This window comes from Ambystoma mexicanum, chromosome 5p (assembly GCF_040938575.1).
Source record: "Ambystoma mexicanum isolate Mex_15411 chromosome 5p, UKY_AmexF1_1, whole genome shotgun sequence".
In the NCBI taxonomy this organism is placed as follows: domain Eukaryota; kingdom Metazoa; phylum Chordata; class Amphibia; order Caudata; family Ambystomatidae; genus Ambystoma; species Ambystoma mexicanum.
Window position 1 is genome coordinate 151,761,403 of NC_090930.1, and position 26,802 is coordinate 151,788,204.

A 26,802-nucleotide genomic window follows, 5' to 3' on the forward strand; every position below is an offset into this window, starting at 1 on the left:
TTTTGAGGTTGTTCTTGGGTTTTACTCTGAGCGGCAAACCAGGTTTGGTCCCTTTGTTCATTTTGTCTTTGGGGGGATTCACGGGTGAAGCCCGCCTCTGGCTCCAGTGTGTCTGGCAGGGCAGGAAGCAAGGGACGTTCCCGAAACTCTCTGTGCTTAGTCTCCTTGGTTACAGGAATGCACCAAGAGCTGATTGGCTGGCTGGCTGTCCTTGGAGGACAGCCACCCTGCTGTGTGAGTGACAGATAGGCTGCAAATGAATGGGAGAAACCTGCATAAAAGGCGAGGTCTTTTGCAAACAAGGCAGAGTCGACCATTGGCAAAGGAACCGAAGAAAGAAACTGGAAGAGAAGCTTCCTGCACCTCCTGGACAATTGGGCTTGCCCGGTGAAGCCCTGCTGTAGTACTGAAGCTCCAATTTTCGTATCGACTATAGAAGCCCAGAACAAACTACTTCTTCCCTTGGGTTGGGGGACCAACTGACCCCAAGACGAACTTGACTGGAACCCCTCTCCCTGCCGGCTGTACTACTTTGCTGCTGCTGGAACAGAGTGCTAGGGGACAGGAACACCAGGAACAAGTGCATCGTCTTTACGCTGGACCCGAGCTCCAGGGAGATCCTAAGGACTCCCTCGAAGCAGGACGACCCAAGCCTGAGCCACCTCAACAGAGTGCTGGACCCCAAAAGTAAGGGGATCCCACAACGTGTCCAAGAACCGCAATGGTTGCAAGTAGCTGAAACAGCAGCGTGCCGCTGATCTGGAGTAAGCCCACTGCTGCCACCAACCTTCAAACTGTAGTGCAGGAGTCCCCAGACGTCCTCCCTCTTGTCCCCACGACTGAGGCCCAGGAACAACAGGATCTGCAGGACTACAACAGGAACAGAAACCAGCTGGACCCTTCTTCAAACCTAAGGTACTGTCTAACTAGGGGTACTTACCTCTTGTTGTATGTAGCTTGCTTGCTCTCACTGAAGATTTGCATTGGCTGCCCTTTGCAGAGTTGCTTACATCTTTGCTTTTTACAAGCGTCCCAGCTTGTGGCCCAGCAGCGATTCTTTTTCAAACAAACTCTCTATAACATTGTGCAAGGAGTGGAGGCGAGTGAAGGCAGTCTGTCTGTGCAGTGTGTGAACGTTCGCTGACCTGAGCTCCCGCGGTAACTTACCGCAGAGCGACTGTACCACGTGAGTTGCTTTCCTCTTTATTAACTGACCCATTCGCGATCATTTGCTTTATTCCCCCGCAGGTGTTTATTAAGCGCAGTTCCACAGCGAGATACTTTTTTTCTAAAAGCCTTACTTTGACGACATGGGACGACTGTGGCCTTGAGCCTTTGAGTCTCACTGTAGTCACTAACTGGGGATTTTACTATGTGGTTCATTCTACTTTTTGCTGACTGTACGAGAGGTGACTGCGGGCCTAGTACCTTTGAGCCTCTTCAGATCGGTCTTTGGAAATTTTAGGGAATATTACGATAGATTAACCTATTGCCTGGAAACTTCTATTCTTTGATTACAGGAGGTGTTTGTGTGTTATCTTTGGCCCCTACCTACTTGGTCTGACATTATTGATTACAGGAGGAGACTGTGGTCCTATTGCCTTTCAGCCTCGCCGTTGTTTGGAAAAACTTAACACCTAAGAGGATACTAGCGAGAGATGATACCTGTTGCGTTTTGTTAGCGGTCAATTGTTATATAATGCCTACTCTGAGAAGTGGCTTTGACTCTACTGAAGAAAACGGCAATAAGGAGTCTGGTTCCCTGTGCAATAAGCCGATCACTATGAAAGGCAATGAGTCTGTAGCTCCTTCAGAGGGGCTGCAGCCTCCGCCTTGTAACCAATTACAGTGGCAGAATAAGTCTATGACTAAACTAAAATGGGGTCAAGTGTGACTATTGAGTCGGATGCCAGGGTCACAAACGCTGACTCGGGAAATACAATACCAACTGACAACGATAAGGGTGATGGCAACTAGAGAACTCACACAGAGACATTATCGAACACGCTTTATTGTGAAATTCCCCTACCAAAACTACGGGTTTACAAGAGCTAACTGATGCAGAATGTTTACAAGAATGTTTACCTGCTGTAAGAAGGGTGGTATGTTTTCATTCCTCAATTCCACTGCAAGTGGGCAACTTAAGTGGCAGGATGGGGCGGGAGAAACCCATGGGTCTCTCAAACTCAACTCGTTCTATGGTGGTGGTATAAGTGTTGACAACAGTGAACCGGGGCCCATGAAGGCTACATCCGATCTTAGCTCCTCTAATGTTTTTGTATTTGGAGGACCCTTTGGAGATTCTATGTTCGCACCTGAATCCCTTAGTTTTTTTAAACTAGGATGTCCCTCCAAGTTACAGATTCCCTGTTTAGTAAACCAGGCCCAGGATATATATAAGGCAATGCCTCTGTGCAAGAAACGGGGGAAGGGGAGGGCGATTGTTTGGAGGACTCCTTTTATCAAGTTGCAGATGCTACAGGGGATTTGCTTAAAGAAATTAAAGATCTGGATATGCCCCTTAGGACTAATGAATTTAATTACACCAAGGAAAAAAAGAGCTTGTTTGAGGGTGGTACTTCCTTTTCTGCTCCCAAGGGTTGCAATCAAACCTCTGGGCCTTTTGGCTCAGGTGCACCACAGAGTCAAATCTTGTGAGATAATGTCCACCAAGACATCAACAGCTAACTCTCAAACTCTTAACCTTCACTTGATATACAGACCTCCAGGTCCTATTAAGAATTTCATAGAAGACTTAACTACCATCCTATCAGAAAACCTCAAAGATACTACTCAATCAATACTACTAGGTGACCTCAATATTGGCTTCAATGACATCAACGACTCACAAGCCACAGCAGCATCCAACACCCTAACAGAACTGGGATACACCCAAAGAGTGTTTGAGCCCACCCATATCAAAGGGAGAACCCTTGATTGGATTGCTGACCACAACTGCAATATATCTACTCTCACCATCTCACCCCAAATCTGGTCAGATCACCATCTTATCTCATTCTCCTTGGACACCGTCACCCCTAAACTGCAACAACTGTGTGCACCACCCGCACTTACCAGAAACAAAAAAAACATGACACTAGACAAACTACTCCCTGGCATCATGCCCACCTTGGACGCTTTACCTGATAACCTTAACCCTAACAGCCTAGTGGAAGAATTTAACAACATCATGAACAATACCCTTGATGACATCGCACCACTCAAGCTCAGAAACAGCAAACCACAGAGCCACCTGAACAACTGGTTCACCCCTCTCCTAAAAAATCTGAGATTAGAAAAAAGGAAATGGGAAAATACGTGGAAAATTAGCCCCACTCCAGAAAATAAACTAAAACTAGTTAATATCTCCTCTCATTATAAAAAAGAAATCATCTTAGCTAAACAAGAGACCTACAATAACAGAATTACACAAGCTAAATCAAGCACAAAAGAACTATTCGCCATACTCAGAGAACTGGAAAACCCAATAACACCTCAAGATAACTGTCTTAAAGACAAAAAGTGGTGCTCTGAAATCCAGCAAGCTCTCTCTAACAAAGTCCGAAACCTTCAAAAGAAAATAGAACTAAAACGCGAGACCTTAGCATCCAATATATTACCGCCTACTAAGACACTTGCTAACTTCAAACCCACTACGCAATTCCACTTCCCCAAAGTCTCCATACTAGAAGTAGAAAAAGTAATACTCGGCCTAAAACCGTCCAACTGCAAAGGAGACCCATGTCCAGCACAACTTATCAAAGATGCCGCACGAGATCTAGCACCATTTATCACTAAGTTAATTAATGCCTCCTTTACCACAGGCATTATCCCCAGTAACTTAAAAGAGTCTTGGGTGCTCCCACTCTTAAAAAAGGCTACTTTAGACCCCACTATACCCACCAATTATAGACCCATCACTACGGTACCGTTCCTTTTGAAGATACTGGACAAGGTGGCATATATCCAAATCCAGAATTTCCTGGAACAAAACCAACTATTAGGCTCCCGACAATCGGGCTTCCGCCCTCTTCACGGCACAGAAACTGCACTGATTGACCTTAAAGCCCAAATAGACAAAGTACGAGATTCTGGAAAACCAGCACTCCTCCTGCTACTAGACCTATCGGCCGCTTTTGATTTAGTGGACCATAAAGTCCTATGTAACCACCTAGATTCAGCAGCACACTTCTCCACTGAGGCCATAGCATGGATACAATCCTTCCTTAGTGACCGCACCATGAGGGTTTTCTCACCTACAGCAGCTGCAGACCCCATCCCTATTACCTGCGGTGTGCCACAGGGATCGTGCGTTTCACCAACGCTATATAACATATTCACTAAGCCCCTGTTTGATGATTTGGACCATCTGGGTATCACGTATACTAACTACGCTGACGATACCCAGATCCTCCTCCCACTCACGGGGGTTTACGAAAAAGATCTAGCACTGGTGAACAAAATATACAGCATCGTTCAGGCATGGATGGCAACCCACGGCTTATGCCTGAACGATGAAAAAACGGAGCTTCTCATCCTAGGCACCGCACCCCTCATCAATAAACTAAGCACAAATTACTCTTCCTTTATCATAGATGGGAACTGCATACAAGTTGCTAAAGAAGTTAAAACATTAGGGATCTACCTTGATTCTACCTTATCATTTTCCAAACAGGTAAATTCCCTAGCTTCCTCAACAGCCTACACATGTAAGCTCATTAGAGCAGGAAAACAATTCCTATCCCAGCACAGTTGTCTAACACTAGCCAGAGCCCTTATCATCTCTAAACTAGATTATTGTAACGCACTGTACATAGGAGCCACTAAATCCATCATCAACAAAATCCAGATACAGCAAAACAAGGCCCTCCGAGCGGCTTTGGACATCCCCAGGAGAGAACACATTACAGAAACAAGAAGGAAACACAAATGGCTCTCCACCCATGAGAAAATCAAACTTAAAACTGCATCTCTCACATACAAATCTCTACACAACAAAGCCCCTCAATACCTTAAGGACAGATTCACCAGATCACACTCCACAAGACAAACCAGACTTGCCTACACCAATCGCCTCCAAGTACCTCGCTTTAAACTGACCACCATAGGCGGAGCTAGCTTCCCAGTCAAAGCTGCTCAATTGTGGAACGAATTACCCACTACCGCGAGGCTAGAACATTCTCCTTCCAAATTCAGGCAAATTGTAATCAACTGGCTGACGACAGCTATTGCTAATTGAAATTATGATAATGCTCACGCCTGTTTTGCTACACAGCATCTATACTATATGATTGTAAACTTGTATTGTAAACTTGCATCTGTAACTTGTAATTATCTGTAACATGTAACCTGTAATTTATGCTCTAAGCTGTACATCTTCTTACTTCCTGCACCCTCATACCCCAGGGTCCGGTGCGCATAATAAATACCAAACAAACATACAAACAAAGATCCAAAACCGACATTACAATCTAAAGATCCAATACATGGTATAGGGGGACTAAAGCGGCTCGGTCCAGTTGATATATATATTTCTCCACTCTGTGATCCTGCTGAATGGGATCAAAGTAAATGTTGCTATACCCCTACGACAAAAGAGGGGTCAATGAAAATACGGTCACCCGAGAAAGAACAATCACTTGAATTAAGTGCGGTCTCCACCCCAATCGTCGATTCCGACGCAAGCGATGGACTGGCGCCACAGAGCCAGACTGACGGCAAAACATCTTCTGATATGTCGGGCGTTTGCAAATTGATATCTCCCTTGCTGTCTAACTTGCATGTCAGTTTGAATCTGGCACTTAGGACCCTGGGAGAGGCACAGGAGAACTTGGGAGGGATCCTGGTGGGACAACAAACAGCCTTCAATGAGTTAAATTGTGGTATTCCTGGAGGGTCTTGTTGGAGGCAAAATTTTGACTGATAACCCCAAAAAGGACAGTGGGTTGTCGGCAGATTACAATATTAGACTACTATCGATGCTAAACTTACCACGTTATTGGAATATCTTACCTCAGGGGAGTGAGCATCCTCCTCTAACACTAGGGGAACGGGGGGGGGGGGCAGTGATCTCTTGTCAGACCTCAAGGGAACTAATACAAGAGGGGGGTTTTGCCTGTGTACTTGATAGTCCTACGGCCCTGTTGGAAGCCATGGGACGATTGAATGAGGATAACCCTCAACAAGATGTTGAACTTCCAACTAGGGGGAGATCTTTATCCATTTCCAAGTAAGAAATAATGGCAGTACCAAAGACCCCACCCCCCGGAGGGGGAATAAATGCAAGAAAAAGTCCAAATTTGCTAGAAAAACAAAAAATATGCATGCAGCTAAAATAAAAGGGGAGGAATTCAAATCTTAAGGCTTTTAGGCAAATATCCGACCAAGAGGAACAAGTTGTTATTATAAGCCCTTGTAAACCATCACAAAGGGGGGGGGGGTGTGTTCCTAACTCAAGGGAGCTGCCGAAGAGTCTGGCTGTACCACATGACGGGGCAAGGAATGGAGGCGAGATACCGAGTACAAAGGAGGGATCCGACTCGGAGGCCAGGGTGGAAAGTTTACTTGACCATCCCCAGACTAAACAGACTAAGATGACTGCATTCGGGAAGATAGTTAGTACGATGCATGCCCGGGTGTCTACAGGGTTGGCAGTCCATAGTAGTTCCATCTATCACAGGTCTGCAGTCCACAGCTACCCAGTCTACTACTGGTGAAGGAAGTTTGCCCCTTGGTCCTAATGGGGGTGGAGTGGTGGATATACCTGGGTCTGGGACAATAATCTACGAATGGTAAGCAACTTCCATTCGGCAATGGCGGCTGACATGGTAAGAGGCCAAGAGAAAAATCTAGAGTCGCTGGGTTTTAATTTGGCGGTACTTCATAGTGCTAGAAGCAAATACCTTTCTTGCCTTTAAATAACCCATGGCTACAGCACCTGTGCAAGCTGGAACTTCTAACTCTTCACCTGACTCAAGCTCAGCATTGACGCTCATTTCCAATCTTTTAAATAATGGACAAGATTGGTCTTGAATACAGCCAGCCCTTAAGACTTTGGAGACTACAAGACAAGGAACAGGGTGTGCATGACACCATTGACATTGAAATCATCTCGTGGAATGTGTGTGGCTATGAGAATTTGACTAAATATATGGCCAATCATTCTCCAAATAGCTTTCCTTGTATTTATATGTTCCAAGAAACCATGAACCTTAAACAATCTACTATAGAGGATTTCCATACCTTCTCGCGCCCTGCAGTTATGGGAATATGGGGGGGGGGGAAGAGACCTAGTGGAGGTTTGACTATAGCGATAGATTCTAACTTGGGGCTCAAATGTGAAATAGTCTGTAGCAAGGATTGGCTATTAGGCACTATGCTGTTCTTAGAGAATTTTTTAGAGCCAATTTTGTAACTTAACTTGTATTGGAACCCTCTCAGGGTCCCTATTGAAGAAGGTGTGAGTGAGGTTCTTAGTGAATGTTATAAGAAGGGTTATGGGAAACGTGTTGTGTTGGGTGTAGATTTTCATTCTTTAATTCATTTTGTGCTGATGAAACACTATGGAATAATAATGGTACTATCCCTAATATTCTCCATCCCAATATTAAACGTGAAATCTCGAGGAATGGGATCTGGCTATACTGGACCACCCCCTAGTTTTTCTACATCTAAACATACTTGGCATAGGGGGACACAGTTCTAGGATAGATTTTTTCTACATGCACATTGACTCGTTATTTGCGACATATCCACGCTAATCTAGGGGATCATATACCTCTTTCTTTTACTATGACTATACCTATTCCTTCTACCCATCTTAGGCCGGATTTGATGGGGTTAAATATCAGTAATCAAGGGAGGACAGTTAATTGGAACAGAAAAACTATTACAAGGTTTAAATGTCTTCTTATGGACTCTTTGATGGATAGGATTTCTTCCAACAAGGTGTGGACTGGTACGCAAGGTCTGGAGAATTCTTACTACGACATTATACTGGCCTGCGATTACAAGGTCAGTAAACTGGGAGAGAATGCCAGCAAAAAGCTAGGCGGACCCGTGAGTGATATTAGAGTTTATAATTCTAAGCTATCTAAACGTACGGCTATGGCCGCTCTCAAAAAGCAGGGTCTTGCAGCATCTGAGTTTAGGGTCTTAAAAAGAAAAATCATCCTTTGGCATACAAATCTCAGATATTTGAAGATGGATCAATATCTCAGGTAACACCAGAATATGTTGGAACAACTTTGTAAGGGAAAGGATGGCAAATTTTGGTCCACTGTTAATAGGACCCTAGATACCAACAAAAGGGGTGTGGGGGGCATTAGATTCCCTATACAAGCCGAAGTTTGGCTGACCTACTACTCGAAAAAATGTGCTTTTCCTAAAGAAATTCACGGAAGCTGGAGGTCTTGACTTGGGACCCTTAGTGGCTGGCCAGTGTACCTGGGACCAGGATATTTCTTGGGCCATCTTGTGCTCCGGGGGCCAGGTGGCATTCCTCCCTTTGTACTCAAGGAAGACCCCAGTTTGTGGGCCAGCCTACCTGAAGCCCATGCCTAATTACATCTTCGAGACGCACACTGTTCCTGCCTCTTGGGTCCAATCAATTATTGTACCCATTCACAAAAGGAGTGATGCACTTGACCCTAACAATTATAGGACCATAGCGCTTACAGACGCTACGAGTAACGTTTTTTCCATTTGCCAACTCTTGAGTAAATTTCAAGTTGGCTTTAGAGAGAACTTGGGTACTACCTTAAATGCAACAGTACTGGCTCACTTGAGACACTCTGTACATAATACACAATCGGGGGATGTCTTTTTAGCCTAAATGGACCTATCTAACGCATTTGATTGCATTATTAGATCTTGGATTTGGTCTAAGATGCTGGCTAGGAAATTCCTGCATAAGCTTGTCCAGCTCCTTGCAATTCTCCATACCGATACTACTATACAGGTTCGATTGACCAGTGAGGGCACACTTTCTCAGGAGATAGTTTCCTATGTGGGGGTCAGACAGGGCTGCACATTGGCACCTATACTCTTGAACCTGTATGTGTGTGATGTGGAGGGATTGTGGCAGGGTCCTTCCATTGCACCCACCAGGTTGGGGAGTACTAGGATAGACTGGAGGGCCTTTGCGGACGATTTTATCTTACTAGATCGCTCCCAGCGAGGCCTTAGGATGAAAATGCAGTTCTTCCATTATGCTGCGGTCAACAATCTCATGCAAAATGCGTCCAAATCCCAGGTTCTTGTTTTCTGTAGGGGAACTAAGGTGCAGACATGAGTGGACTATGGGTCAGGAAAAAGTGGATCAGGTTAAGGCTCTCACCTACCTTGGGTATAACCTTACGAACCGGGCTAGTCTCGGATTTTAGAAATCTGGTCTTACCGATAAAGCCTTTAAACTCAAAGCTCAACTGAAATTTTTGAAACAAAAAGTATGTACATTTTCTTTCCTTCCCTTAAGGCGTTACTATCTTGCCAAATTTATGCCCATCTCCTATATGGTCTTGACCTTTCTACTCATGATATGGGTTTCACCCTGAATACTATACAAGGGAAACTCTGGAAGGAGCTGTTGGGTCTGTCTTTGGCCGTGTCTAATGCGGGCATAAGACATGAGTTTTGCTTAATATCCCTTAAAGCAAGGTATGTCTGGAAACAACTTAGCACCTTCAGGAAAATAAGTGACCCCCCAGTACAATTCACTCTATGAAACACTGGGTGTGGCTATGCGTGCTGACTCTGCCTTCAATGCAGGAGTTTTGCTCCTGGATGAAGTTGGTCCTAGTTTCCTTAGGGCTAACGGTAGAAGACCTAATTCAACTACCGGGGATTGTGAAGAGGTCTCTATTTAGGGTTGACTGGGTGGAGACTGTTTATTGTATAGCCACCTATTCGACCTATAGGGAATATTCCAAATTTGGGCATGCTTGGGAAAGCATACCACTTTACCTTCAAAGATTCCCATGTCGTACTGTACATATGACCTACATGCGATTTAGGCTTAACAAGATGCCCACCTATGAGAGGATCAAGCATTGGAAGGTTTCCTCCACAATGCCAGCACATAACCATTCCGAAAACCAATGTAGATTCTGTGGGGATAAGGATTCTCTCGAGACCTTGAGACACAGTCATGTGTCCCTACTTTGATGCATGTGTTTGGAGAGCTTCAGAGATAAATTTGATAAAAATGTGGAGGTCTCAGTGAATCTCTTTTGGTGTAGGTGCATGTGGGGCTTAAACATCTCCTTGATCCTGGCCCTAAATTAGTTCTTGATGCTAGTTACAATAGAGTTGGATAAAAAAGAATGTGTATTTAATGCAATTTTGCTAGATGAGTTGAATTGGTCAAATGGACTGAACTTACCATGTGGCGTTGGTTAATAATGTGAAATAACTAATTTTTCTTGTTTTGATGTTGCTGCTAACTTTGTACTATGAGATTATCTATATTTGATATGTTTTAATATTTTAATGAGACTTGTATGAGATTGTAAGAGATTTTCTTTTCTTCTCTGTATTAAATTTTCTTTACATTTTCATCCTATATATTCTGTATATGTTGTGTAAGGTTTTGTGTAAACTATGAACGCAACAAAATAAACATTTTTAAAAACAACTACATTGTGCAAGACTTTTGTGCTATCTTCAAGAAGTGCCTCAGCTCACCTAGACTTTGCTCAATTGACATTGGCTGTCCTAGCTCCCTGCAGACTCTTCTGACTCTTTGACTGTGTTTATATGTCCCACAAAAAGTCAGACCTAGGTTACCTGTATAGCTGGGAAAGGGTTAGCCTATACTTCATTGGGAGATTGAAAAGTAGTACCCTATTCAGTGAAACGTGTTAACCATCGTTTCCTTCCCTAACCATTTCCCACAAGGTGATAGATATATCGATGCCCACAGTGTCCTAGCAATTGAAGTCCCCTCAGGGTGTGGAAAGTGTGTGTGCGTCTGACATCCCAAAAGGGTATCCACTTAACTGAAACTGAAGGAGTGTATTTTTGAAGTGTATTTTATTGTTGCATATTGCCCTTTCTAAAGTAGGCTTATTTTAAAACTGACTGTTAAATTAATAAATAATTATTTTAATAAGAAACCTTGAGTATAAGTGTTATTTGAATATTTGTCACTATGAATCTCTATGTCACACCTCTACAGCTCACATTGACCCCTCTTGAGATAAGCCTGGCTGCTCAGTCACTCTGACAACTTGTGTAGCACAGGCCTATATCAAAGGTTAGGTTACCTATTGCCAAGAGAACAAGGCTGGTGTAGTCTCCCAGAGGGAACCATATACAATCTTGCCTAACACTGACAGACTTTAACAGGTTCATCGGATGGCCTAACATGGTGCTGAGGCATGGTATTTAAGTCTAGAGTAGCTTTATAAGAATTTGCTTTGTTGAGCTAAATCGTACAGGAAAGGGTAGAGAAAGATTGCCTCTGCGACCTTGTGTCATGTGCTACCACAATCAGCATGCATTTCTAGAACACCTTTAGTTCATATTAAACACCAACAGGAAGAACGTTGTGTGACAGTGGAATAGGTGCACTACAAATCTGCACATTTTCAGTGCTTTCCCGCTATGGGATGTGAAAGTATGCATCCTTAGGATCTTATGGTACACATCCACTAGTGCTGTTTGGAAAAAAAGTGTGATGCAAACAGATCCATTTTTGTGGGTGGTTTACAAATCTAATACATGCGTGAACTGGGCAGAGCCTTTTTTCCTGTAACAGGGTTTTGCAGAAATAGATGTCTGTTAAGTTGTTTAGGTACCTTCTCCATTGGCTCAGTTCTTTGAGAAATGCTTGGAGGGGAGGATCTGAAACTTGGAATAATCATTCTGTACGGTATCAAGCATCTAATTTTCTTTTTTGATGTGCTGCCATGTGGGAAGGTGGGTAGTTACAAGTGTACCAATCTGAATGCCCTAAAGTAGACAAACTGTTAGGGAGTCATTGTTTCATGGCAGGAGGTACTTTTGTCACTGTTGCTGGAATTGGTTTCCTTCTCCTCCTTAGCCTTGGCAATGGGGCATATGCTGCTCCACCCCAATGGTTCGGGAGCCTGCTGGGCATATAGACCCAAGCTACTCCTCACAGATGACGCCAAAAAAGGCCAAAACATGTCTCGGGATGCTTCTGGTTTTTATGCAGAAGGGATGTGACCTAGCAGTTCGAGCTTGACTGCCCCAGGCTTGATTTGCATATGGCCTTTCCCCTTCTGTAATGCCATGGCAGGCTGAAAAACTATGGTCTGGAGGGTGGCCCAGACCTGTGCTTATGGTTATCATTTGTTCAAAAACTTCCAGCCATCACCATTTGGTTTTGCTTCAGTCAAAAGTAGGTCCTGCACTGTTATTGTACTGAAGTGCTACTCTTTAGACTGAGGTTCAACTGTGCACTTGATTCACATTACTTCACTACCTGCATGTGACCCAAACAATGAATGTGTGAGAAGACCAGTCTTTTTATTTCTTTGTTGCTCAACTGTTGAAGATTAAGCATAACCAAAAGAGATTCTGGTAACACACTGCCAATAATTGTTTGCAGACACTGCAAAATCTTTCGATATACTGATAATTTAACCTGAAAGCATACAATCTTTAACACCTCAATAAGACCTATATATTTTGACTGATGGGGTTGGTGAGGACTCTGCAAACTGTTGGACTGTGTCTGAAAGTGGCTGGTCAAATATGCCAAGTAAAGCGAAAAGGCTTACGGCTCTCAAGGCAGTAGCCAACACTGTTATCATTTTGCTCTGTAATTCAATTCCCCTGCTTTCCTTCACTGCTAGAGATGAAAAGCAGAAGGTCCGGCACCCTGGCCTTACAGCTGAAACAATAAGTAAGCTGAAGGGTACTTTCTCAAAAACAAAGGTCCTGATTCTAGTGGCAGTTTTTCTGAGTCCCATCTACCCTTGTGGCACAAACGATGGGGTCAAAATGTTTTCCATATGCATTCCAACAGTCCCAAGTCTCAGGCAGTTCTTTGATTGTAAGTCACGAGATGACCAACATTGATTGCTATGTGCACTTTGACAGCAGTTCAGTGGATAATGTCCACAAACTTGAGATAATTCATTGTGACATCCTTGAGTGAATTAAATATGGGGGAGCTTGTGGAATAAGCACCCCAAGTACACAACGAGGAGGTCTATTTCTGCTGCCAGGTCAATCAAGATCCTGCAAAGCTTTGGAAAGGTGTGTTTGGAGGGTCTTTGGACAAGACTCATTAAATATTGGATTAGTTCAAATGCAGCAGGCAGAAAAGGAAGTGGAGCAGTTGTGGTTGAGCACAGACCGAAGAAGCCGTTTATCCTCTTCCCGAGCTCCAGAAGATCTGGATGTCTTCTTTGGGCTGAGAGGACAGTCAAGGATCTGGTTATTGAGCAAAGCCCTCTTTCTGAGTGATCAATCTAGCTAGGGTATCTAAATTAACAGTTTCAAGATGGCCACCGTGGAGTGAACTCGCACTCCGAGGAGCTCCCGGCCGTACAACTATTAATGAGCACAATATAGCCTCTGAGACAACTGGGCAAAGCAGCCGGGTTGAAAGCACAAGATTTGGAATATATGCCCGACCCGAGGATAAGGGGGTGAAGTGGAGCCCGAAGGCATCAACCGGAGGAAAGATCGAAGATGTTGAGTCCCCGTGGCGCAGCAGCCCACCCGCTGCCTAACATGGAGCCTGGGCAGTGGATACCCCGCAGTAAGAGGCCGGTGACAGAAGGGCAGCCAAAGACTACCGCCCAGAATCGAGCAAAGTGGGAATTAACAAGGATGTTGGAGCGGAGCAACCAAAGGAGCTGGAGATCGCGTTCATACGAAGCAGACTGGAGAGACGGGGGGAGAGTGTTACGTGGATGGCCAGCTCGACCAGCGGAGCGAAACACCAAGGAACACACACAGGGGGAGACCCAGCATGGTGGACAAGTGTGGAAACAGAACCACCATTAGACGCCCTTGGCCCGGACAGGACATTAGAAAGGCGCTGCAGGGGTTTCACCACCCCACACAGGGAAACAACGGACCACACCGGGGAGGGAGCAGCTGGGACACTGGAGAGCCACCCCCTCCTGAAGAAATGCCTCGCCCACGGAGCAAGCCGCAGGTGAGCAGTGGGGCACACAGCTACGGCCATAGCGGATAGGCGCTGGGTCCAACAGGGGACCTCAGCCCCCAGGCATCCATATAGATATATCGGACTGGCAAGAAGGCCGGCAACTAGAAGATTCCGTACGACCCCGCTCATCCACACAGTGGGGCCTCAAAGAGAGGTAAGGGCCCAAGCACACAGACTTCGTACAGCCAGAGGAAGACAGGCCCCCAGTCAGTGAAGAATAAAAGGGCGAAAGACGCTGGCTTCCTGGGGGCGGATGTCCTCAAAGTGAAGGGCCAGCTGAGGGGGCAGTAGGGATTCAGGCCCAGAGAAGGGCTACGTGCCAACAGTGGCAGCCCGAGACACGCCGAAAAGTAATTACCCACAGTGGCAGCAGAGATGTAAATCCCAGAGGTGGGAGGAAGAACAACCCACCCCATAACTAAGGACGCTTAAACAGGGCATTGCGCATCAATAAAGAATAGAAAGACAGTCACATACCCACACCGAGGAGACCCACGGAGAAAGGAGGGCCCCCCCCCTCAAGCAGGCCCATGCCCCAGGAGGATAAAGGCAGACACTCCACTAGCTAACAAGCGGGCCCTGCCTGGAGAAGGACCTGCAAGGGGCAACCCCATTGAAGATCAGGGAGAGACTACACCACGGCAGACAACAACAAGGAGAGCCTAACGGGGAACTACAAAAGGACGAAATACACCACAGTGCCGCCAGCGCTCATAGACCCAACAGAGAAATTAGGGAGGAACTGGATGATTCTGACGGATAGCGGAAACAGAGGGAACACCATAGGCGGCTCTACGAAAGCGGGAGAGCCCACCTGCAGATGCCAGGCCCGAAAGGCAGACAGCGTCAAGATCTCCCGCTGCCCAAGAAAGCTAATAAGAAGGGCCACCTGGAGAGACTCTGGCAGAAGGTGGAGGGGGAACAAGGAAAGCCAGGGCGGGCATACAGAAGCGCTGAAGATATCCAGGACCCCGAAGCGATGGCCCTAAACAAGGAAGATCTGCAAAAGTGCCTCCAATGGATGGAGGGGAGGTTGAAGTCTTCATTCATGCAACAAATCGGAAGCCTGAATGAAGACCTGAAAGAATCGCTTAAGGAAATCGAGGACATTAACTCATTGGGCAATAGAGTAGACTACACAGAGCAGGGCCTGTCTGAAATGGGGAAAGCGGTCCGCCAAAACTCCATGCTATTAGACCAAATAGCTGCAGCTACACATAACCTCGAAATACAGGCGGAGGATCTAAAAAAAAAGAAAATGACAAAAAAAAAAAAAATCGCTCCAACATAAGGATAAAAGGCCTGGCCAAATCCATCCAGGACAGAGAGCTGAAATCAACTGCACAACAATGCTTCGCAAACCTACTGACTGGTTGTTCCCCGGAGGAGGTCCGATAGACTGTGTACATCGCGTAGGTCCGAAGAGGAGCGGCGAGGGGAACAGACCCAGAGACGTTTTGGCCACTATCATCCTATGAAGAGAACATCCTGAGAGCCGCTAGGGGGCAAGACTCGATTACAATAAACAGCTCGACAGTCAGTCTGTTCCAAGATCTGGCACTGTCCACCCTGCAAAAAGGAGGGCAATGGGCCCGATTACAAAGAAGCTACAAGAAAAGACGATCCCATACAAATAGACATTCCCCTTCGGAATACTCTTCCATCTGGAAAGGGAAACAGCAGAGAGTGACCTCATGCGAAGAAGGAATGCCCGTTCTTGTCATGGAAGAGGAAGGCACGGGGACAGAGGAGAGGGCTGGAGCCTCATGTAGACGCAAAGCGAGTCAGTGGGAGTGGTGCACGCTGCAAGGGAAGAGAAAGGAGAAACTAAAAGGCCCAAGACCCAGGAACTGAGGTGGAGGGGAAGGGCCGCTAGGGCCCTACAGTCGCACCAGAAATAACTACAGGACCGTCCGGGAGTGAAGGGAGAAACACTTGGGAATAGAAGGTTAGCTAAACCTTAATATTAGGTCCATGTACAACTTGGGTCAGCACCCAAGGAATGGGGGACTCCTCGGATGCCGAGTCAGACCTGGAAGGTGGGGTGGGGGTGAACTTGAGGAATCACAAACGGTAGGTTGCATTGAAGCCACTAAAAACGTGTATCACAAAATTTGGGAGGAGGGTCGGGAGTGGGCAGCTACATAATGGTAGGGTCCTTAACGATTTACTCCCATAATGTGCGAGTACTGAACACCCCGATTAAACGTAAGAAAGTAACGGCACAAATAAAGAGACAACGCAAACATTTATTTATTACAGGAAACGCACATAAAGAAATAAGACAAACAAAATAAAGATACAGAATTATTCGACAAGATATCAGGCCGACGCTAGCAATAAAACAGCAGGAGTTATGGCGGGATTTAAAAACACACTGGGAGTACGAATAGGCGATAGTATGAATAGGCGATAGTATGGCTATGTCCAGGCCCAGGTTGGGGGGAGGGGAGCACACAATAGGCACCTTGTATGCTCCAAACACAGGTCAAGATCCCTTCATATAAGAGTCCATAGGAAAGCTGGAGCAGTTCGCAAAGTGAGAAATCTTACTCCTGGGGGACCTCAACTTGACTTGGGACCCGGTAAGGGATCGGAGCGGGCAGACCACGCAGAAAGGGACAAATCCCTCCAAGGCATTACGAGATGGGATGGAATACATGGACCTCAAAGATCTGTGGAGGGCAAAGGAAGCAGGGTTCACATGTTTCTCACATTTGCACCACTCATTCGAGGATAGACCTAGCATGGGGAACCCCCGGAATCGCAGGCACACTACGGAACATAGCTCTAGGCCCGATTTCCATATCAGACCATGCCCCACTTACACTACGATTAGGAGATTGGAGACCACGCAGTCCACTATGGTCGTGGAGGCTTCCAGGGGGACTCCTGAGAGATCCAGAGATACAAGACAATTAGAGGTAAAATAGAGGAATATTTCAAAATAAATGCTACCAGAGAGGTCCCTCTCAGGCACGTATGGGACGCCTTTAAGGTGGTATGGAGAGGGGAGCTTATCTCTTTGAAATCCAGAAGGCGTAAAAATAGAGGTATAGACTAGAGAATGATCTGGGCGAAATATTGACACAGGCTCAAGATCTCCTAGCGGTCAGAAAACTAAAGAAAATTACAACAAGGTAAAGGAAGCAGCGAGCCAATTGAGGCTACTAAATACTGCAAAAGTCGAGACCCCACTGCTAGGACTCAAACAACGATATTATATCACAGCCAATAAGGCAGACAAAATGCTTGCCAGGCTCCTGAAACAACAAAAAGGTTGGTGTCATGTGACTGGTATATCCTGGAAGGGATAGAACTGCAGAAAATTAACGCGGAAGAGAAAGAGGGACTAGACCAAGGAATCACAGAGGAAGAAGTAGAAAGGGCAAACAAAAAGAAGCCAAACAAAGCCCCTTGGCCAGATGGCTATAACGGGAGCTTCTATAAGACCTACTGCACCGAAATAAAGGGGATCCTAACTAAAGTCTTTAACAACTTTAGGGAGGGCGGCGGAGTGACAGGATCCATGACTGAGGCAAAAGTAATCCTGTTTGAGAAACCAAATCAAGATCCCACTTGCTGCGGGTCCTATAGGCCAAAAGCACTACTCAATGCATATGTCAAAATATACACTGGGATACTGGTGGATAAATTAAAAGAGGTGCTCCCTGGGATTTTAGAACAGGACTGATCTGGTTTTATAAAAGGGAGATAGTCCTGGGACAACAGGAGGACGGTAACACAATTACTGGAGAAATTAAACATATACCGGCCACTCTAGTGTCATTGGATGTGGAGAAAGGTTTCGACAGGATGGAGTAGCCGTATCTGTTTCAAGCCATGGAACGCATGGGTTTTGGGGACAAATGTATGAAAATGGTGCAGGCAAGCTATAATAACCCACAGATCTGCTTGGAGGTGAATGACCATATTACGGAGGCAATCATGGTGTAACGTGGGACAAGACAGGGATGCCCTCTGTCCCCACACCTGTATGTCATATCTGGAACCGCTGCTAGCAGCAATCCGACAGACTAAAACAATTAAGGGAGTCCCATTGAGAGGAACACAAAACCGCTGCATACGCGGATGACATGCTATTGACCCTAGTGGACCCTGAGCATTCTATCCCCATGCTAGTCGCTATCCTCGAAGAGCAGAAAGGATTGTCAGGGCTAAAAATCAATATGGGGAAGTCCGAGCTGCAGGCGGTTCAACTCTCAGAGGAGGAGTCAGAACGGGTTAAAAACTGCTCCCCATTTTGCATAGCGAGGGGTCATCTAGTATACCTGCGCATAAGCTTAACGAACTCAGTAGATACTCTGTATAGAGCGAACTTCCCGATGCTGATCAAACAAACGCAAGCGGACTTCGCTAAATGGACTCTGTTGAACATATCCTGGTTAGGACGAGTAAACCGTGAAAATGCCAACCCTCCCGAGGATCCCCTATAGGTTCCACACCCTCCCCATAGCGATCCCAAACACGTTCTTCACATCTCTGAATAAACGGATTTCTAAATTTATTTGGCAAAATAAACTTCTGAGGGTGTCCATGGCTTTGTTAAGGTCCCCGAGACAGAGGAGGGCTGGGACTTCCAAATCTATCCCATTACTACGAAGCGGCCCTACTTAGAGTGGTCAGAGAATGGTTCTCGGGTAGCACAGATAAAATATGGGCTCGCATGGATAGGGCAGCGGCCGGGATGCCACTCCAGGGCCTTCTGCGGTCGAAGGGTACCGAGAGGCCGTCAACGGCCATGCATAGTAGAATCCTGTGCACAACCTGCGACATCTGGGATAGGAGAATTGGGAAGGGACACCTATCGACTATACCATCTCCCTTCAACCCCATGTTCAATAACCCAGAATTTACCCATGGTATGATAAGGGGAGCGTTCAAAGGCTGGAAAGAAAAGGGAGGTGTTAAGATCAGGGACATGATTTGGGGAGATGAAGTAATGTCTTTGGATTGGAAGTCACAAGTGGAAATTGTGGAGCAGGAGGGGGAGAGATTTGAATATCTGCAACTGAGACATTGGCTGTGTCAGAAGGGAATACAACAGGCCGCAATTAGGCCGCTGACACACTTCGAAAAATACATCACCTCCCATGCGGGGAACAAGCATCTAGTAGCAGACATCTATAAAATACTAAAGGAATGTACGGCTTTGACACAGTGGCCATATCAGGGGGCATAGGAAAGCATACTGGGCGGGGAGATAACCTCGGACCACTGGGAGGAGCTCTGGAGAAATATCCCGAAACTCACCAGGTCACTACAGCTCCGGGATGCCTGGTATAAAATGATGGTGCAATGGCACTACACCCCCTGGGGACTACACAAGATGTATAGATCGACGTCGGAGGAATGCTGGAGTGGGTGCAAAGGGGTCGGAGACTGTGCACACATCTGGTGGGAATGCCCCAGTATAAAAAGATACTGGGAGAAGATCATGGGATGCTTACAAAACTTGGTCCCAGAGATCCTGCCTCCCTCAATACCTGAAGTCACGGGCGGCCTGTAGAGGCCGGATCTACATGTAATCACAATATCCCAGAAAAGAGCACACAGACGACGGCCCTAATAGCCACATGGATGGTGATAGCCAAAGAGTGGAAGCAAACCTCCCCTCCAACGATAATTAACTGGTTCCGCTAACTGTGGGACATAGTGGCAATGATGTGGATTACCTATAAGGTACAGGGCGACAAGGCCAGGATTCAGCAAGAATGGGGGGAAATGCTACAGTTCCTGAAAAGTGACTTTATTCAACAATGGTGTGCTCAGAACATTAAGGTTCTAGATATAAACTGTTAAGTTCAGAAAGGATGAAGTTCATGGAGGCATGGACACAGCACACAAAAGAAGCTACACAGACTGTTGGTTTCTCGAGGGGGTGGAATGGGTGGGGGGAGGAGGTAGGGGCGGGAATGTTTACATGTTTAAGAAATGCCAATAGAAACGTTAAAAAAAAAAAAAAAGAAATTGTCAGACATACTAGAGCAATGGCATGTGCCCCTTACATGGAGGATAGAGAGCAGAGCCCAGAAAACAGCTTCAAGCTTTGCTCTAAGCCTTATGTGTTCCCAGGCGTTAAAGCTACTAAGAATGTTTGGCAACATTCACACTTTGTTAGGTTTTGCTACTTGGTTTTGCTATAGCACAACCTTTGTGATTTGCATGCGCTCTTCATACCTTGGGTCTTCAAGTTAAAAATAGACAGGCTCACGAGGTTGGGTTAGTGGGAAAGGAGCAAAGCTTTTGATTAGATTTTCGAGGCATCACTTTCTAAAATATGCCTGATCAGGAAAACTGGATACACAGTTCCACAAAATGTTGCTTTTAAAGACTAGGAAGCAAGGAAAGAGCTCCATGAAAGACATTGGAAAACAGAGTTATTATGGAATGCTGGGGCAACCTGCCATCCATTAAACAGAGTTAGTTTTCAACTGCATGTCTGTCTCAAGATCTTTCCCTTTCCAAGAGATGAAGGACAGAAACTAACAAAAAACACTTGGGTGTTTTTCTTTTCTTTAAGTATTTCACATAACCTAGATAGCCCTTGTGTACATTTAAATTGCCTAAAATTAAAGAGTTATTCCTTTAGGTAAGTGTTCCAAGAACATGTCCACAGGCATAGATAATCTGTGTTTGCAACTAATCATGAAGACCCCATGAATACTTTTCTTCTGGCAAGCCCTCCTGCTCCTAAAATGCCTTCAAAGGGTAATGCTTGATACATTTTAGGATTGTCAATTCTCTTGCGAGTCTCAACCATCTGCAGAGGATTACCTTCTGTTCTCCAGATATTCTGCAATGTAACAGATTGAGACATTAATAAGCATTGATGTTAGTATGGATCTTTAGGGAACCCCAAATGACATTGCCTTGGTCACATTAAAGTCTTCCCAACAGCACTGTGTCTCGGCCACTGTAGAGTTGTCCTTGTACAGTTTAGAATCCTGGGGCAAAATAGCTTGGCTTAAAAACAATATGGGACATTACCAGCATCTGCTCAAATGGAAATAGAACACACCCATCAATTTTCCTTCATCTAAATAGTGAGCCACACAGTCAGAACAATCAATTATTAAATCATTGGGTGGAACAATGCTGCTCAAAAGGTAGTCATTTCATAATCATGCGTTAATGATCATCATCCAAAGTCACTTTTGCAATGGTGGACACCTGTCCCATGTAGGACATGCTGTCTGTCCACCATGTGTTTCAATGGTATGTTAATTATCTCTCAAAGCTCTTTAACTCACCTTGGAAGAGCAAGCCATGTTACCCAATATGGTGACCATACATTGCCACGCTCGCGGGATGTAGAAGGCTCCTCAGAGGAATCGAAGTCCCTCTCAGGTACAGGCAATTCCAGGGCTTTCAAAACTACAGTATGTGATGCAGCATTAGACTTCAGAGCAGTAACAGCCTCTAAATAACTCAGCTGAGTCAAATCAACACCATTTATGCTCAGCAGTACATCTCCTGCAGAATGGGGAATAAACAGGGCACTAGTTACCGGACAAGAATGAGAAACAAAGCACTGGTTTAGGCGTTGTTCACATTTTATAGCCTTCAAAAGACACCATATATTTGTATACATGTCAGTTTAAAGCTTCTAGTAACCCAGTAAAGTAGGAACTGCCCAGCAATTGTGCAATGAAATTTGAGCACTGATCATCAAAAAAGAAAACCTGGTTTAGTGGTTGGGACATGTGATAACCAGTCAGTTTTACATGAAATGGTCTTCGCGAGATAGATATGGAGAATGCATTGTAGGAACATGTGTAAAGTACAATACGCCTGCACAAAAGTGCTTGAAGTAGCTCATCAAGAACAGTAATCGACCAGATGGCCTAAAACATAGTCCCATTACATAGGCAATAGCAAAAGCACAGCTATTAAACAATGACCTCATTACACTAGTACTTCTGTCCATAATCAACCATTTTACAATGAGTCAACCAGAAAAAAAAGACAGGCATGTGTTCTTAAATTTACAAGTAAACATAAATGTGCACCCAATAGGGGCATTTGAACGCTAGCTACTTGCGGTCATAGAACATTTATTTAGATGTGCTGTAGATACACTGGGTGATTACAAAACATTTATCTCACTTGTTGACAATATCAGAATGCAAGTCTGGACTGCATATTCATTGGCCACGGATCTGCTGACCGCTTAGTCATTTTTTCCTGAATGTTAAGCACGGCAGAATTCTTTTTTTGCTCAATCAATAACAGGGTCCAAGGTGGGCGTGCTATAGAGCAAAAGCGATAATTCAATTGCCTTGGCAGAAAGAAACTGGCAGTGTTTAAGATGACGGCATTGGTCAGTCTAAGAGGAGGGTTTAGGACGATTTTCCCACATCAAAAGGTTTGCATGAACCTTTTGTTCTAAAACCGCTACCACCAAAGGTTCGAACGCCAAAAGTTTGAACCTTTGGTGGTAGCATCATAAAAAGAATGGGGGCTGCGGGGGTGTCCCCCCGCATCAACCCGCACACTATACTTCATGGTATAGTGAGCGGGGGCTGCGGGGGAAACATAATGGCAGTCAACTCATTTCAAAAATCTAAAAGGATGTGTGCACACAAGGAAGTGTGCACACGAGTAAGAGATGCTCTTCAGTACCAACTTGTCCTGCAGAGAACGAGAACCAATCTAAGTTCCAGACCAGTGACTTGGATAAAGAAACTCCAAACATGCAATTGGAAAGTACCATCAGATCGGTGTGGGAGAAGAGTTTCTATTTTCACCCCATCAGTGGGGAGAAAGAGGTTCTGTGAAAGGTAAAAGACTCAATGGAAATGTATTGCATCTGTATAGGGTTCTTGAGCACCCACCAGAGTCAGCTGAACACTATGGATGACTTCCAAATAGCTACCTCGAGGGCCTGCAAAAAAAGAGAACCACAACAATCTCAGAGTGATAGTGGCAATGGAAATGGCAAAACAATCATAGGTAACTGAAATAAAGATGCCCCACCCCTTCAGACTTCAACTGGAAGGTTTATTTAAGATAAAACAATGCAGCGCCCCAATCAGATCTCACCAACCGCTTCTTCTGGAACCCCATTCACCTTCCACTCCACATTCCCTCACACCCAAACCATATTACACACCTCCCTTCCTTCCTCATCCCTCCCCCATTCACATCACTGCAACTCTTCACCTCGCCACCCTTCCCAGATAGATTCCACACTTGACCACCTCCGATTCTCACAGCACCACTCATCCCTTTTTTTGACTTGCATTGGATCACCACAGAGACAATCTCCCTTCCTTCTCACAACCCCTGTCTCTATTGCCACCCAATCACCAACACTTATTTCAGTGAACTTGCACCCTCTCCTTTCATGTGCACGCCTAAGCTCCTCCTCTTGCATTCGGATGCTTTCCTCCACACATATTCAACATTGACCCTGGATACTCTTCCCCTTCCTAGCCAAGGGGGACACAACCTTTGATTTCCTTTCCTGGCTCATCTCGAACAGACCCTCCGTCCCCCGTCAATGTGGCGACATCCCCAGAGGATACATATGCTCTCATGTGCCCCATTTCCTACTTTTGCCACACACACCCGCTAACGGTATTGCATCCATAATGCTCCTATTTACCCTTTCAACCGCACCATTACACCGTGGATGATACAAAGCCATCCTCTTATGTATAATTCCACACTTTTTCAGATACTCACTCATACTTCTTCTCATGAATTGGGATCCATTATCGATAAGAATACTTCCCAGAACCATTCCAAATATCTCCTACAGAAAATCAATCACCACAACTGCACTCACCTCCCTCACAATTTTAAACTGTAGCCATCTTGAAAATAAATCCAACACTACCACAATAAACCTCCCATGACCATATCTAACCACCGGCCCATACACATCCATAGCCATCTTGTCCCACGCCCTTTTTTTCAGCCACTTTCCTACCATCTCACACTCAACACAACTTTCCAGCATCTTCTCTATCGCCTTATCAAAACCCAGCCATCAATAATCCTCTCTTAACACAGCCTTAGTAGTCAAAACACCAATGTGATCCACATGGCCAATATCAACCAATTTTTCCTTCAACGAATTTAAAAAAGATTTTTTTAACGAACACCAATAGCGCCAACATTTCGGTGGTTCTCCTCCCTTGACCAGGTGGTCCCAAAGTTCATTAGGAGATAGTGTCTTTGAGTGCTGGCAGAATGGGCTCAGATGCCTCGTTCTCAGGTCATTAAGTGCTCCACACTCAGTTATTAAGTGTGCAAGAGTTTCGAGGATCTTGACACAGCCGACAAGCATAGTTGCGAACCAGTTTCGGTTTTATAATTGTACAGATGCCGAACAAGTAGACTAAGACATAGTGAATAGACTGCAGGTGGTGATGTATATACTATATACATGTGTGTATAGAATCTGATGTTCCAGAATGCATTTTAGCAAACTGGGATCCCATGAACGAGAAGGGCTGAAAGTATGGCGCAGTTGACGGCGAAGGAAGATTCGAGAAGGCTTGTCTGGCCCCGTGTCAAGGTTTGAGGCTGCCAAAAAACTGGTTATCTATTCGAGAAGATGCAATGAACGTGAGAAGCAAGACTTGTTCCTTTTGAGGTGTAATGGAAAAACACTAGAAGTGCCTGGTTTTATTCATTTAATAGTATTAAATACAATGAAGGAGCTCAAAACACTGTCTCCTGTCACATGGTCAAGATGAGAATGGACTTTGGGAGAGCTACATCGAGACCAGAAGATAAGGCCATGCTCGCATTCCCATCTATTCTCAGGCACAGTGATCCTTTGCAAGGCCAAGTTCAGAGACTAATTGACTGGCCGGCAGTAGGAGTGATGATGGATGTTGGGCTAATTGGGTGGGGAGGCATGAACAAACCAACCCTCCAGCACCTGGGGCACCAGCTTGTGTGCTGCTAGCGAGTGGAATATTCCAGAAGGGTACAAGCGTGCCAACCAATTGTAGAGGGCCACGTAGCAAAGAGCCATATACTTTGAAAGCTAATAAGACGTTGTATATTTTTATGACTTGGAAGATGACGCACTAGGGGTGGGCATAGCTGTCCACCTGACCATAGAGACCCAATCGCAATCCGATATCCCATAGAAAGTATACTTAGATGTTCCCCGTAAGCCTATCACAACCCCAAGTAGGTTTTAATATTTTGCCAGATGACGTCAGTAATGACGAGGTTTTATTATAAAAGAATGCTTTTTTATTAAATGTATTGAGATTGCTTGTGTGGCGTCCGTTGATGCCCATTGTACTCCCCGTTTTAGATAATTGATGCCCGTTGTACTCCCTGTTTTAGATAATTGTTAACTAAACAGTGCAAATTTTGCCAACTTCCTGAGTCGACGTGATTATTGATGTAGAAGTAGGGACTGCATCCCCATCCATCTCAGATACTGTTACCTCATCTTAAAGGGCCTTCGGGTTCACTTGGTAGCAGAGTAAGGATGGTTCCAGGTCCACCGGTTAGTAGGCTTTTAGTATTTTCGGCTAGTCAGACACCCTCTGCCATTTAGCCGGAGGATTTCGAGGTTTCCTGTGGAGAGCGGCCGATATAGAACTCTTGCAAGAAAATTGATAAAGGTGGGACAGGTCCCTCTTTCACAAAATCCCTCCTGGTTTCCACACGCAATAGTGGACTGAAGGCGACAGTGGCCGATTGGAGGAGGGGTCGATAGAGAGGATATTGAGCTGAAAATAAAATGGTGAGTAGATTGAGGGGACTGGCAAAAGAAGAGGGAATGGGGTTGTGGTAATATAGATAAGTAAAGCGGGTCGATGAGGAATACGTGGGATGAACATCCAATCGAAAGACCGTTACAGTTAGTAAGTAACTTATTCTTCGAATGGATTGTGTCCTTCCACGTATTCTTCATCTTGGACTCCCAAAGCAGTTTCGTCTCGGAGGTGGGAGTACAGAATTTTTCTAATAGTGTACAGAATGTTGTACAGATTTAGCAAACAGACTTCCCTGAGAAGAAGTCGAGTCCAGGGAATAATGTTTTATGAAGGTATGCATGGATGACCATGTGGCTGCTGCACAAATATCTTGTACAGGGACACCCCTTTTTAGTGCTGTTGAAGTTGCCATGCCCCTGGTTGAATGAGCTCTCGGCCCATCTGGTGGTTCTTTCCCAGCCAATCTATAGCATTCTGTTATAGCCAAAATTATCCATCTAGATAATGTTTTAGTTACAGGAAGTCCCAATTTGCAGCCAGTGTACCCCACAAAAAGTTGGATCACACTGATGTATTTTTGCCAATCTTGAAATATAGAAACTAAGAGCTCTTCTGGGATCTAGTCTATGTAGTCACTCCTCCTCCTTACTTGCGTGAGGAGGGGGGTAAAAAGTAGGCAAAGTTATTTTTTGTGACAGATGAAAATCCGAAACAATTTTTGGCAAAAAAGATGGTTTAACTCTTTGTCTTTATAAAAGATGGTGTGAGGAGGACCGCTAGAAAGTGCCTGTAACTCACTTACCCTGCGGGCTGATGTCAATGCCACAAGAAGTATTGTTTTCAAAGTAAGGAGCCTTAGCGGACAAGAGTGTAAAGGCTCAAATGGAAAACATGTGAGGAAATTCAGAACCAAGTTCAAATCCCACACTGGAACCT

The 26,802-nt window shown here is 45.1% G+C and overlaps 1 protein-coding gene across 4 annotated transcripts in view; it reads right to left on the reverse strand.

Annotated features, from left to right (window-relative positions):
• LOC138480808 (ligand of Numb protein X 2-like) overlaps window positions 1–26,802 on the reverse strand; it is a 1,017,991-nt gene that overhangs the window by 45,682 nt on the left and 945,507 nt on the right. For all 4 annotated transcript variants that reach the window (XM_069612553.1, XM_069612555.1, XM_069612554.1 and 1 more), the window contains exon 8: window positions 21,424–21,646. In XM_069612553.1, coding sequence (XP_069468654.1) covers window positions 21,424–21,646 — 223 coding nt within the window. The remainder of the gene's footprint in view (window positions 1–21,423; window positions 21,647–26,802) is intronic.